General features: G+C 40.6%; 1 protein-coding gene across 1 annotated transcript; it reads left to right on the forward strand.

Moving 5' to 3' along the window:
- Nucleotides 1-556: 556 nt before the first annotated feature.
- On the forward strand, nucleotides 557-12,118 carry ccdc92ba (coiled-coil domain containing 92Ba). Its single transcript, XM_026299116.2, has 4 exons — nucleotides 557-1,017; nucleotides 1,322-1,462; nucleotides 5,927-5,974; nucleotides 7,530-12,118. Exons 2-4 carry the CDS (start codon nucleotides 1,330-1,332, stop codon nucleotides 8,249-8,251), a joined length of 903 nt encoding a protein of 300 aa, XP_026154901.1. The 5' UTR covers nucleotides 557-1,017; nucleotides 1,322-1,329; the 3' UTR covers nucleotides 8,252-12,118.
- The last annotated feature ends 242 nt before the right edge of the window (nucleotides 12,119-12,360 follow it).

Genomic DNA, 12,360 nt, shown 5'->3' on the forward strand with positions numbered 1-12,360 from the left:
ATGTTAGCAATAAAAGTAATAAAAGTACAAGTACTCATTTGAAAGTAAATGGCCCCTGACAGTAATATTATATCTTATACTGATATCACAGAGGCAGTAACAGCTGTATTTTCATGTTTTAGCTTGTAATGTTGTAGTTGTACTATTTGATATACTCTTGGGTAATTCAGTGTCGAATATTCCAATGTAGTTTACAGGGTCATAACTTTTGGTATATTCAAATTAAAAATAGGACTAGACTAGAAGTATAAAGTAGCATAAAATGGAGTTAAACGCATGTTTTGTAAATTGAATAGAAAGGCAACCTAACTAACTTGACTCCATCCAGAAATATATAAGGAGAGACTAGCATTTTTATTTAGATTTTTGCGTTTAACAATTGAATTGAATACATATTGTAATATTTCTTTCTAACCACATTCTAACCATTGTTTTTTCCCAGTAGGACATTAAAGTATTGTGTGTTTTCTGTGTACTCCTCCTCGGTGTAGACGTACACTGAGGACACACTGGTCCCTCCAATCAGCTGCTGCCTTGCTCCGTCCGTCGTACGATGTTCTCGCGTGTTCTCCGTTCACGATGGCTTGTTTTCATCATTTCCCAGCCCAGCCGACCACAGCGGGCTCGGTGCGACGAAGAAAGGTGCGCATGTTGAAAATGGACTGCGCACTTCCATCACGGACGTGCGTATCGATCAATCTGAAAACACCCTGATCCTAATGATGCTCGACGCAGATGTTGCAGCAGCAGGCGGCGGTTTTGCCAAAGCGCCGCGGTGCCATGCATCTTGGTGGTTTCACATTTTTACGCAGCAACCCAGCCTCTTCCTCCCCTAATCAAACGGCGTCACATGCAGCTGAAAAGGTCTTTACTGCTTCAGATAAAAATGCTTTTGGGTAAATGCTGCCTGCAAGATTTGGACCAGCACTGGCGACCAGCATGGCCGGACCTGAGGACGTTTTTATAACACTTGCAAATCACTTTTCATAGATTTTCGTACTTAACATTAATTTGGAGGTAAGTAGACAGACTTGCATCGACTTATTATCTTGTGCATAGCTTTGGCTGCATCCTGTCTAGAGCTGCGAGGTTTCTCCCATTTCTGTTGATTTGTCTGGTCATCAGTACCTTATTTATAGCACCCACATGACCTCCACACAGAACTTCCACTCCCCTCTCTCTGTGGCTGACTTAAGCAAAGTGACATTTAGCAGCTGGAGTTCTGCCTTTCCTGTGTCATATGAAGACATGACTGCTGGTGGAATAAACAGAAATCAGTCATCAGTCCCATCCTTCTGACTCCCTACCTCTGTGTCTCCAGACTCGGCCATGGCTGATGAGAGCGGTCTAACTCGGCAGATAGAGAGTGTGGAGAGGAGCATGGTGTTCCTCAGGCAGGAGCACCTCACTTTGCTCCACGGCCTCCACCTGGAAATCCTCTCCCTGCAGAAACGATGCTCAGGTACAGGACACATTGCTGCTGTTGGTAACGTGTGTGTTTGTGTGTGTGTGAGCCAAAACTGCAGTTATAATTACATTAGAAGAAGGTACTTTGTGACTTGTTTTACTATTCCCCTGAACAATAAGGGTTTAGACTTTCTGTCATTTACATTACAGAGTAAAGAATCATATGTTTGGTGTTTTTGGTTGAAAGATTACTGAAAGGATCAATATTCGATATTAATAATACTCACTAATAAATTCTCTGTCAACCACATTTATTTATTTATTTATTTTGCTGCTTTATGTCTTTAAATTAGCAAATATCCTGTTCATTGTGGTCTTTGCTTCACTGAAGTCCTTTTTTAACTTCATAATGCTCCATCAACCAATCAACTAGATATTTTTTATCATTCTTTTTATGATAGTGTTCAGGTAGGGCCCTGAACTTCATTTTTGGTTTTCGTCTTCATCTTTTTGGACCACATGACCAGGGGGGACATGAGCTGCTGTGATGACTCTTGAGTTTAGTCACAATCATTTTCATTCCATGTGCATGCGGTCTTTATTTTTTCTCAGTGTGTGTCCGCTCCATTAGTCAATGCCAGACAAAGACTACATGGTGATGTCATGCCACAATTCCTGTAGATGACATAATTTCCTGTTTGGGGGTTAATGGCTGTGTCGCCCATTTAATCAAGCAAATGCATATGAAACCCCCCCCCCCACACACACACACACACAATGAATCATATGGGTACTTAACATTAATTGACCACTGAAATGCATGAGGATTATCACATTCGTGAAGACCTATTTAATTTCATTAATTCCCATAAGGCTTTCCCTATTACCAGTGTAAAGGACATGTAACCTTAACCTGGTCACAAACCTAAAACTATATCTACATTTAAGGATGAGATGGAATCGCTTCATAGGGCCATATAAACTGATTTCTGTCCCCACAAGTATGTACATACAAACATGCACACATGGAGTGGACTAACACAAAATGCACATCTACACACAGTTTTTTTTTATTACCACACACAACATATCCTCAGAAAAATGGACACACATATTCATAGCTTTAGTGACCCATATTAAGGAGACTGTGGTTAACAAAGTCAGTAGGGAAGAGCAAATCGAGATATGTGTGTATGTGCATGTGTGTGTGTGTGAGAGAGGCAGAGATGGCTCAGAGCCAGTGTGACCAGTTGTGTTGACAACAACCCCCTCCATCACTTTGTAGCTCCGCTGCAGAATCACATCTGGTCAATAGAGCTGTGTCTAGTGGTTACTGTGTGTGTGTGTGTGTGTGTGTGTGTGTGTGTGTGTGTGTGTGTGTGTGTGTGTGTGTGTGTGAGAGAGAGAAAGAAAGAAGTTGAGAGGCTGATAGAAAGGAGGGGTGTGTTTTTAAGTTTACTGGTCCTTTGCTCCTCTTCCTCTGTCTCTCTCTACGGCTCTCCCACTGTGAACACAGAGGGCAGCCCACATGGTGCTTTTACATGTTGTTTCTAATTTGTTGTTCATGAAGAACAAAAGTTATGGTGATCTGCTCAGTCAGCTTTAAGAAAACCAGACAAACTGTTAGACAAACCTTCAGAGAGACAATCCTTTGCATTACAAAATCAATACATAAGTCTCTGCTGCGTTTTAGTGCATTTTCTCAGTGATAACAAACAAACAAACCTTAGAACCTATTGACATTAAAATAATATGTATGTAATATAATTTTCTTCTTAAAGCAGTCGGAGTCATGAATCTTTTTTCCATTTTGTATCAGCTCTTCATTTCCACATTCATTCAAGTTTCCGTAGGATGGCTACTTACCCCTTACTCCTTCTACTGAGCATCTTCAAAGCTTGAGTGAATCTCTGTTTTTTTTTAAGTCAAATTAGATCAACAGGCTACTCTGCACCTTGTAGATTTCAAACATGCACAGGAAAAGAGGCTGCTCTCAAAAATGTAGTTATGATCTGATGATATTTATTTATTTTATTTATTTTTTGACTGCATATGTGGTTACTTCAGAACAGCCATAAAAAATACATTGTCTGAACAGATGTAAAGTTAGTAAAAGATATAGTGGAAATGTCTTTTTGTTTTTACATATAAATGAGGTGAGGCAGAGTCTGCAAAACTAGAAGCTGATCAGCTGTTTGCAGGTGCAGTAGGTGTTTGCTGACAGCTTCATAATGTACTCCAAGGTTGAGCTGACAATATTGCTGAGCCTATTAGCTCTGTCTTTGTAGCTTTGATCGCTTCCTACTCTAAACTCCCTATCAGCACTAAGGCACTTCTATCTCTTTGAGTAGCAAGGGGAATTAATCTTCGTCTTCTGTTCTTGAAAATGTGTTTTTTTCTCTATTATAATGTTTATTGTGTGTCATTGCAATAAATTAACTCTGTGTGTGTTTGCCCTTCAGTATACAGTATCTTTGCAAAATTCAAGGTTGAGATTGAATGAAAACCTTGAATTAGGCTGTGGGAGATGAGGCTGACCGACAAAGCATTGCACACACTGGATGTTGAAATGTGCTGCGTTCCGTGTTTTTATTATTTGACTTGTTTCAAGAAATGTTTCATTATTCCTGCAGTTCAATGAACTACAGTTGTGAATGTGAATAATAATTAGAAAAAAGGAGTTCTCAAAGTTGCCCATATTTGACAGTCATGGTTCAATACCGAATCAGCAAGTAGTCTTTCCGCCCTTCCTTCTATTCTGCTTTGTTCTCTATTATCTTTCTTACTGCCCTCGCTTTCACCCCTGCTTTTCTGTCTTTATGCTAACTGCATGGGTGGGTGTGTTGTGCTGACTGCAGAAGGAAGGAGAAAGGGTGTGACAGACAGAGCAAGAGGAAGAAAGGCTAGAAATAACGAGTACATGTGCCTCTTATTTTATTTTTAATCTTGCGATTTAAGTGATGCGGAGTGAACATTTGTAGCTCTGGGAAAACGAAATAAGACATATCTGTACCAAATGAATCTAAAACTGATGGGAGCGACACAAACACCCACTGCTGTGATGAGTGTGCTGAACGTGGAGATTTCTCTGCTGCCGTCAGGACTCTTTGTATGACCACTGAAATGAGTGACAGGCCAGACACGACCAGGGGTCTGCGCCTGACAGTCCCATCAGAGACTGCTGACGTATATTTGTGTGGGATAGTCTAACACCAGTAATATCATATACCAATATATAATACATTGTCTTTGCAAAAAGCATTGACCACTACTTGATATATTGCACTAACGTGGGATATAATCATTCCAGTTTCTAAAATTTCCAGTGTAACAGATATGATGTCAAGTAATACTTGGATAATCTTAATCATGTAGATTTTACAGTAACACCATTCAACACTATTACTATTCCCTGCATTGCAAAAGAAGTCATATAGACATGGCTTTGGTCAGAACTGTTATTATTACTGTTCAGTCCAGCATTCAGACAGGCAGTCTGCTGATTGGCCATTGTTTTTTTTATGGCACAAGACAAATGGATGTAAAAGCTTCCCACTAATGCAGAACATAAAAGTCATCTACAGTGTACCTTGGTATAACATTATTGAGGAGAAACACAGCTTGCCTCATTGAAATACACAACAGACACTAAATTTCCTTCCACAAATGTTTTGCTAGAAAATCACTTTAGAGCATCTGAATCAACAGTAGTGGCTTCTTACACAATATCACATCACATGTATCTTCCCATCAATGTGGAGAATGATGCTGATTCTGGTTAAAATGAGTGACAAATGATGTGTAAAGCGTCTTTTTTTCCTAGCTCAGATGTTTTGATGAATGCACCTCTGCTTGATGACAAGAATTTCAAATTGTACTGGAGCTTTTTGTTTGCTTTTTTGAAACTAACGGCATAGGCAATAGTTTGAGGTTAAAGTGTGAGTTTTTCTCCAGCCTGTTTAATACAACATCATTGGCCAGTTCTCTGACACATGGTCTTTGATGTAAAGTTGCAGCTTTAGCTTCATAAATTATGTATAGGCTCACTGAAAATGTGCTGAAAAGTGCATCTAGCATCTGTTATGTTAACCAGCAATGAAAATATCAGCAAACAGCTTTAATAAGACATTTCAGCACGGATGAGCATCTATACTGCAGCTCTAACAATATGAGTGGGCGGCTCAGTGAAGCAGTGGTTACCACTGTCACCTCACAGCACAAAGGCTCTGTGTTCCCTGGAGCCTTTCAGTGTGCAGTTTGCATGTTCCCCCCAAGCCTGCATTGGTATCCTACTCCAGTCCAAAAGCATTTAGAGCAGTTGTTGACTCTAAATTATTCTTAAGTCTGAATGGTTGTCAGTATATCTCAGCTCTGTGACACATAAAGACAGAAAAATGTCTGGGGTGTATCCCCACCTCTCACCCAGTAGGTGGATGGTTGGGATGGGATTTAATGTGTGTGCTTTTTTTTTGCCTCTTTAATGTTTTTACTGTGTTTATGTCTTTTTCTCATTTTTCAGAGTTGACAAGTGAGCTGAAGGTGAAGCCTCCAGGAAGAAGTCAAATAGGTATTTTTTTTAATCCCTTAATGTTCAACCATCATGAATTAATTCCTCGAATGTCCTCAGCTGTATGTCTCGTACTTGTGTTTTCCTCCTCTGACATGGAAACACAAAAACAGATGTGTTTACATCTCTGAGTTGGTTTTGTCTTTGCTGCACTCAACCTCAACCCCAGTTTGACGATCTTGCTACAGCTGCACTCCTCTCTGCCTCCCCCTGTCTTTCCCACTGTACCATCCCCCAGGGGACAGATCTTTGTCAGCCACCCTCCTCTCTTCTCTCCCGTCTCCCTATCGTTCTCTTTCTCTTCATCTCTTCGCCCATGAGACAGAGGCAAAGACAACATGCCTCGATGTATTTGGCTCATGGTTGATATTTGCAGGACAGTTTGTACTGTCTGGATGCAGAGAGGCACCATTTTGCCACAGCAAATTAGAGACCAAGGAAACAGAGTCAAAATGTTAGAAGAGTCTGTGTGTGTGTGTGTGTGTGTGTGTGTGTGTAGGGACTGGAGGTAGAGGGGGGAGTCATTCTTGGCTGCATTACTCAGCCATTAGACCCCATCTCCTTTTCCATGGCAGGTTATCCCCTACCCATCAATACAGCAGGGCCCTCTGTTCTCCTCCCACCCTGACAAATTGATCCATCCTCTTTTTTGTTTCCTGCTCTCGTTTTTCCTCGAGGTCCCAACGGGGGTGTCCACTTACCGACATTGCTGAGAACGGGAGAGGCATAGAGCCAGGAAAAGAGAGGAAGAGGTGGAAGGAGAGAGGTGATAAGAGGTAGAGAGGAGAGTGATAAGGGAAAAGACAAGGCGGCACAATGCGTTCAGCTGCAGACATGGAGGAGGGGAGAGGAGTATAGGAGGATATGAAGATCACATTAGATGGTCTATAGTTAGCATATGAGCTCAAGCTGGGTGTGGCGATGGGCGACAGAAAACCTGAGACTGATCAGTCCTCAGTGGATCAATCTTGGAAGACAGAGGGAACCAGGACTGAGAAACTAAGGAATGATAAAGGCTCTATAGATGGAAAAAACAAGAGATTAGAGTGGAAGCTAGAAAAAATGTAAATAGGTTTCCAATAAAGTAAAACCCCAAACCCAAAGCTTATATCAATGTGTGAAACACTGTATTACATTTATAAGTTCCACGCTTTAAAGTTTCACCTCCAAGACTCACCCAACCTTCCACCACCCTTTGGGATCTTCCTACCCGGCTAACCCGACCTATTTCTGTGCTTAGAGGCAGACCTCGATGAATGTAATCTCCGTCTCCTCTGGAGAGCTCCTGCACAGTCAGCCCTGAGGTTGCTGCACTGACACAGGGATTTTTATCCACATAACCTGCGCCTCTGGAGTTTTTGTCTGGAATCAAAGAGCACTAAATTTGTCTACAGAAGCAAAAAGCAGGATACTGTGCTAACCCTGACACTCAACTATGGAAAATTACTACATACACACATATAAATATATGTGTGAGTGTGTGTGTGTGTGTGTGTGAGAAAACATTTTTAATGAACACTAACAATAATTAACATTTGCATTTCTGCTTGATTAGAGTTACAGGAGGAAGAGGAACTCCTCGAAGCCCGCTGTCGGGATTTAGAAGTCCGCCTGGCTGAGCAGGAGTGCACTCTGGGAGAGTTTCGCAAGGAGCTGAGTCACAAAGGGGCTTTGGTAGGAGCTCTTAGAGCCAATCTCAAGGAAAAGGAGCGCCACTTTCTGGAAGAGCTCAAACGGCGCAGCCACTGTTCGACCCTGCTCAACACAGAGCTGCAGAAACAAACGGAGGCGGCAGCATACCTCTCCTTCCAGCTGCACGCTGCCAGGCAGAAACTTCACCACCAGCGGATGCAGCAGAGGCAGGGACTCCTCGCTAGAGCCCATAGTCAAGGGGCCCATTCCGGGGCAGAGCAGAACTCTGCTTCTCCTCAGATGCCATCAGGAGCATCCCCTTCCTCTCCTGTGGTTAAACCCAAGCGTAAGAGCACTAGGGTATCTTTGAGAGTGGAGCGTGCCCGGGAGTGTGTGCCCACAGAGAAAGTGATGGGCCCTGCAGAGCCCACAGCCATGCCGGACCCTGCACTCTTTCTTCACCCTCGTAGGCACAGAGCTCGTTTCAGGCACACTTTGGCACAAAGACAGCCCCCACTGGGCCTGGATAAGGAAGATCAGGAGGAAGGAGGTGGGGAGGGGCCAGTGATTCAACCCCAGGATGAAGCTGCCAGGCTAATGTCTTCAGCTGCAGCTCCCCCTGCTGCTGAGACGAAGGCAGATTAGCAACTACTGTGACGTGTCCTTTAACTACAGTTTGATCACTGTATGACTGTCTGTCAGACTATTAGTGCTGATATCTGTTGTTCTGCACCTTTACTAATTAATACTGAGGCTGATTTTAGCTAGTGAGTTATATTACACTTACCACAGAAACTTTTTAATATGTACTTTGATATAATCTTAAATAACTTGCAAAGCAAATCTCACTTTAATAATGAAATTAGAATTTTCTGCTTTCACCGGTGTCACATGCTCTATATGGGGCCTTATTAGAGAGCACCCTCTTTGATTTACAGTGATGGTTCGTTTGACCATGGTAGCAGACATTTTAGAAGGACTACAAGACCATGTGTGTGACCCGAACAGCTGTGACCTTTCAAGATCAGCCATAACTCATCACATGTGGCCAAACGTTTGTGTAGCCTCTGATTTGTCACAGCTGAAATAGCAGAAGTTATGGTCACCTCTGTGTGTATTCCTGGTTAGATACAGTAACTTAAATTTTTTCAGTTTTTGTTTGATATTTAATCCATGACTACTAAAGATCTCTCTGTCCCATTGGTATTGGGGTTACATTTTAAACCTTGCCCAGAGAAAATACTTATAATCTAAATTTATAAGATAATCTCTGATTTGCTGGGAGGCTAGGCACCTATCCAAAGCACTAACAGGATGCAATGGTACAGGAAACATAGTTTGAAGGTAAAAAAGGCTGGTCAATTGTCGAAACACATTTATTGTTCAAGATAGCACCAACAATAATTATGCTTCAGGTTGCTTTCTCTGGTGAAAAGACTTTAATCAGCAGACACTTTGACCTGTTTTAGGTGATAGTAATGACTTTGGCTTCATTCTGGTGTAAGGCTGACAGAATATACAATAAACTTTATTAGTTATTTGCATGACATGCCACCGAGCCTACATGGTGATGTGGTATACTGGTATTACAACTTGCTCACTAAAATAGAGGATGCAAACAAACTTTAAAGTGGATCAGGATCTGACCAAGTGTCCACAATGTAATTTACTTAAGGGTAACATTGCTATGCTCCACATAATTGCACACTGATTTTTTTTTACCTACATTCTTTTTATTATTGTTTGTTTCAGACCATGATCAATTGTAAAAAAACAAAAATCAAAGTGGAAATTAGCTAATCCACACTATCATAACACACAGAACACATACACGCTTGTTTTTATCCCTCGTGGCGGTTTGTGGTTATTTTGTTAACCTTCACCATATTTCCCTAACCCTAACAAATCCCTATTTTTAACTTTTTTTAACTTATTTATTTACACAGTGGGGACCAACAACCTCCAAAATGTAAGCAATACCAGGCATACACACACACACACACACACACACACACACAGGATATCAAAAATAAAAATGCATATTATAGACATGAGTAAAACCATCATCACGTGTTCATATTATTATTCTCACTTACATATGGTTTTGTATCTTGTGATTATATTACAACTAAAGTAATTCGTATATCAGTAGAGTAACTATTTCTTCAAAAATGAAAACACACTTTGGAGGAGGAGGTGTCAGTCAGCAGTAGTGTTGGCCGTGTTCAAGCCTCGCCCAGCACAAGATTTATCCTGTATGATTTACTAAAAGATGCACATTGAGGCATGTGTGCTGCTGTTTCTCTGCAGTGACTGCTCAGTACAAACAGGTCACATTCAGGTGATAATCAGTTCTGACTCATTGGACCATGTGTTTCACTCAGGTGTGATTCATGTAGTAAACACAAAGACGCACAGACAGACAACTGCTATTTCTGTTTAAGGTTCTGTTGTGTGTTTGTTCTTTTTCACCTCAGGAAAAATGGACAGAAATGAACACGGCTGTAGGTTTTGGTGTGTTTTCAATTCTGATGGACGCAATGTGTTCCTTCATCACTTTACACAAATCCCCAAAGTAGATATGTCAAAATTCACACCAGGATAGTGTCTATGTGCTATGACAAGAGGGAAGAAAAATGTGTGTTTGTGTTCTGTCCCATCATCACAAGTGCACATAGTGACCCCCAGTGTAACTATGAGCAATGAGCATATTTTAGTAGAAGATCAATCTAACTCTCTCTGTTACTATATTTAAATCTTAATACTAAAAATACTTTTTTATGTTATTGTTTATATGCATCAATGCTGATTATGAATTCATCATCTGTTCCATAACCCACTCTAATGACTGCCTCATGATAGATGATCCATGGACATAAGAAATGCAGTGTCTATACAAAGAAGCAGGACTCGGAACAAAGCGTGGAATCTTAAGACATTTCTTTCCTCAAGTATTGTGTCCTTATGTTTTAACAACACTTTTCTAAGACTCTTTGGGATACGAAGGTTTACTGTATGTAACATGGCACCTCAGTTATTTTTGATTCAAACTTGTGTCAGAGCCGGTCGATACTTGCACCATTACTGAACTGAGCATCAGAAACTGCAGTCTTTGACATAAGCCTTCCTGTAAGATTGAATTTAATCGTGATTAGTTGCTGTGAGGCTTTTCTCGCCTTCTACAGACACCAGTTAGAGGTTTTACATTGTGTTTCAGCAGTATATCTTCAATAAAGCAATATATTCGTATATTTCTATGTTATTAGCTGGTTTAAGGACATTTGAGGTGTTGAAATAGATTTCATGATTGTTTAACTTTGTATGTTGTCATTTCTGAGCTCAGTATGTTTTGCTCAGTATTTTTTCTGAATTGCCTGATAGATCGTTTCATTTTACAATGTTCTGCTTATTGTCACCGTATCTTTATATGAGTAACTGTTCTGTTCCAGTTTATAGGAGGCACATTTGCATAGAAGAATCAAGGCTGTGCTGCATGTAAAGCAGCATTAAGCAAATAGGCATATTAATATGCAACATAAGACTGTGCAAAAACAAACTGAACCTGTTTTATTTTGAGCATAAAGGCAAATGTGATGAGGGTTTTCATTTACCTCCCAGCTGGTAAGCCATTAGCGCGACTGTGTGCACTATTGTTCCTCCGGTTTTCTGAGACAGTAGGGGATAAAAGTAGAAAGCTGAACTAAAGACTGTTAAGACTTCATCACTCCACTTGTCGCCCAAATGAACAAACAAACTCTGCCCCCCTTTCATAATTCTTGCTACCACTCCCCAGCATCGTCACACATTTTAGATGTTTTACACTTTGGTATTGTGTAACATCTTGGATAAATAATCAAAACACTGGCTCTGCTTTATGCATCTGTGCTAGAGCAGAGACTGGTGACTGCTTTGAGGGAAAACCAAAGAGGCCCAATACTAAAAATAACATACAGATGAACGGTGTGATGCCTTAATGAAGATACCTTTTGAATAATATTTCAGCTAAAGAGAATAAATCTTCATCGCCTCATTTTCCTTTACTACGTTTCAGAGCGTACCACAGCATATCTCACATCATTCACACACAATAACTAGACCATTTACTCACAGCCACAGAGAATGTCTTCCATCTTTCTCCATGCAAATGTAATAACCCTAATCCTCATGATAATAACAGCACCATGTCAGTAGCAGTGCCATTTTGTTTCTTCTCTAGGTCTTATCCTTTTAGTCAGTCCCTGTTTAGGTCACGTATGTTATTTTGCATTTTACATAAACATTTCCGTGCATCGTATGAGTCACCATAAAGCATCTTCTTTGGCAGGTTATTTTATGTGGTCTCTAGCAATAAATCTCTGTGGTACCTGTTGTGAAAAGCAGAGAGGTGTTGTTCTGGGTTGTTGACTGGTTTTGGGCCTTGGTTAAGTTATTGACTGATTACCGCATATACTGTGTTAGCTTTCTATAGTGATCTGCTGTACACATAACTGGAATAAAATGAAGGATTGTCTACTCTGCTGCCTGCTTCTTATTGAAACAGAATAAACTCCCCGGGAATTTGATAAATTCAGAAACATAGAATTGGATGATTTATTTTGTAGTGTTACTTTTGATTGGAAAGAGTAAGTAAACTATTTGGAATTGCCTGCATTTGTGTATAAATGTGTCTTAAATTATGGACAGAACTTCTAAGTTACAATTTCAACAAACACAACCTGTTAACTTTAATTCATAGCACACACATCATTGTATTG

The sequence above is a fragment of the Mastacembelus armatus genome, chromosome 13 (assembly GCF_900324485.2).
Source record: "Mastacembelus armatus chromosome 13, fMasArm1.2, whole genome shotgun sequence".
In the NCBI taxonomy this organism is placed as follows: domain Eukaryota; kingdom Metazoa; phylum Chordata; class Actinopteri; order Synbranchiformes; family Mastacembelidae; genus Mastacembelus; species Mastacembelus armatus.

What these genes read in the sequence shown, in the direction of transcription:
- ccdc92ba (XM_026299116.2), top strand. Translation starts at nt 1,330, where the DNA reads ATGGCTGATGAGAGCGGTCTAACTCGGCAGATAGAGAGTGTGGAGAGG. An exon ending in CCTGCAGAAACGATGCTCAG is followed by an intron (nt 1,463 to 5,926) that starts GTACAGGACACA and finishes CTCATTTTTCAG; the next exon opens with AGTTGACAAGTGAGCTGAAG. An exon ending in TCCAGGAAGAAGTCAAATAG is followed by an intron (nt 5,975 to 7,529) that starts GTATTTTTTTTA and finishes CTGCTTGATTAG; the next exon opens with AGTTACAGGAGGAAGAGGAA.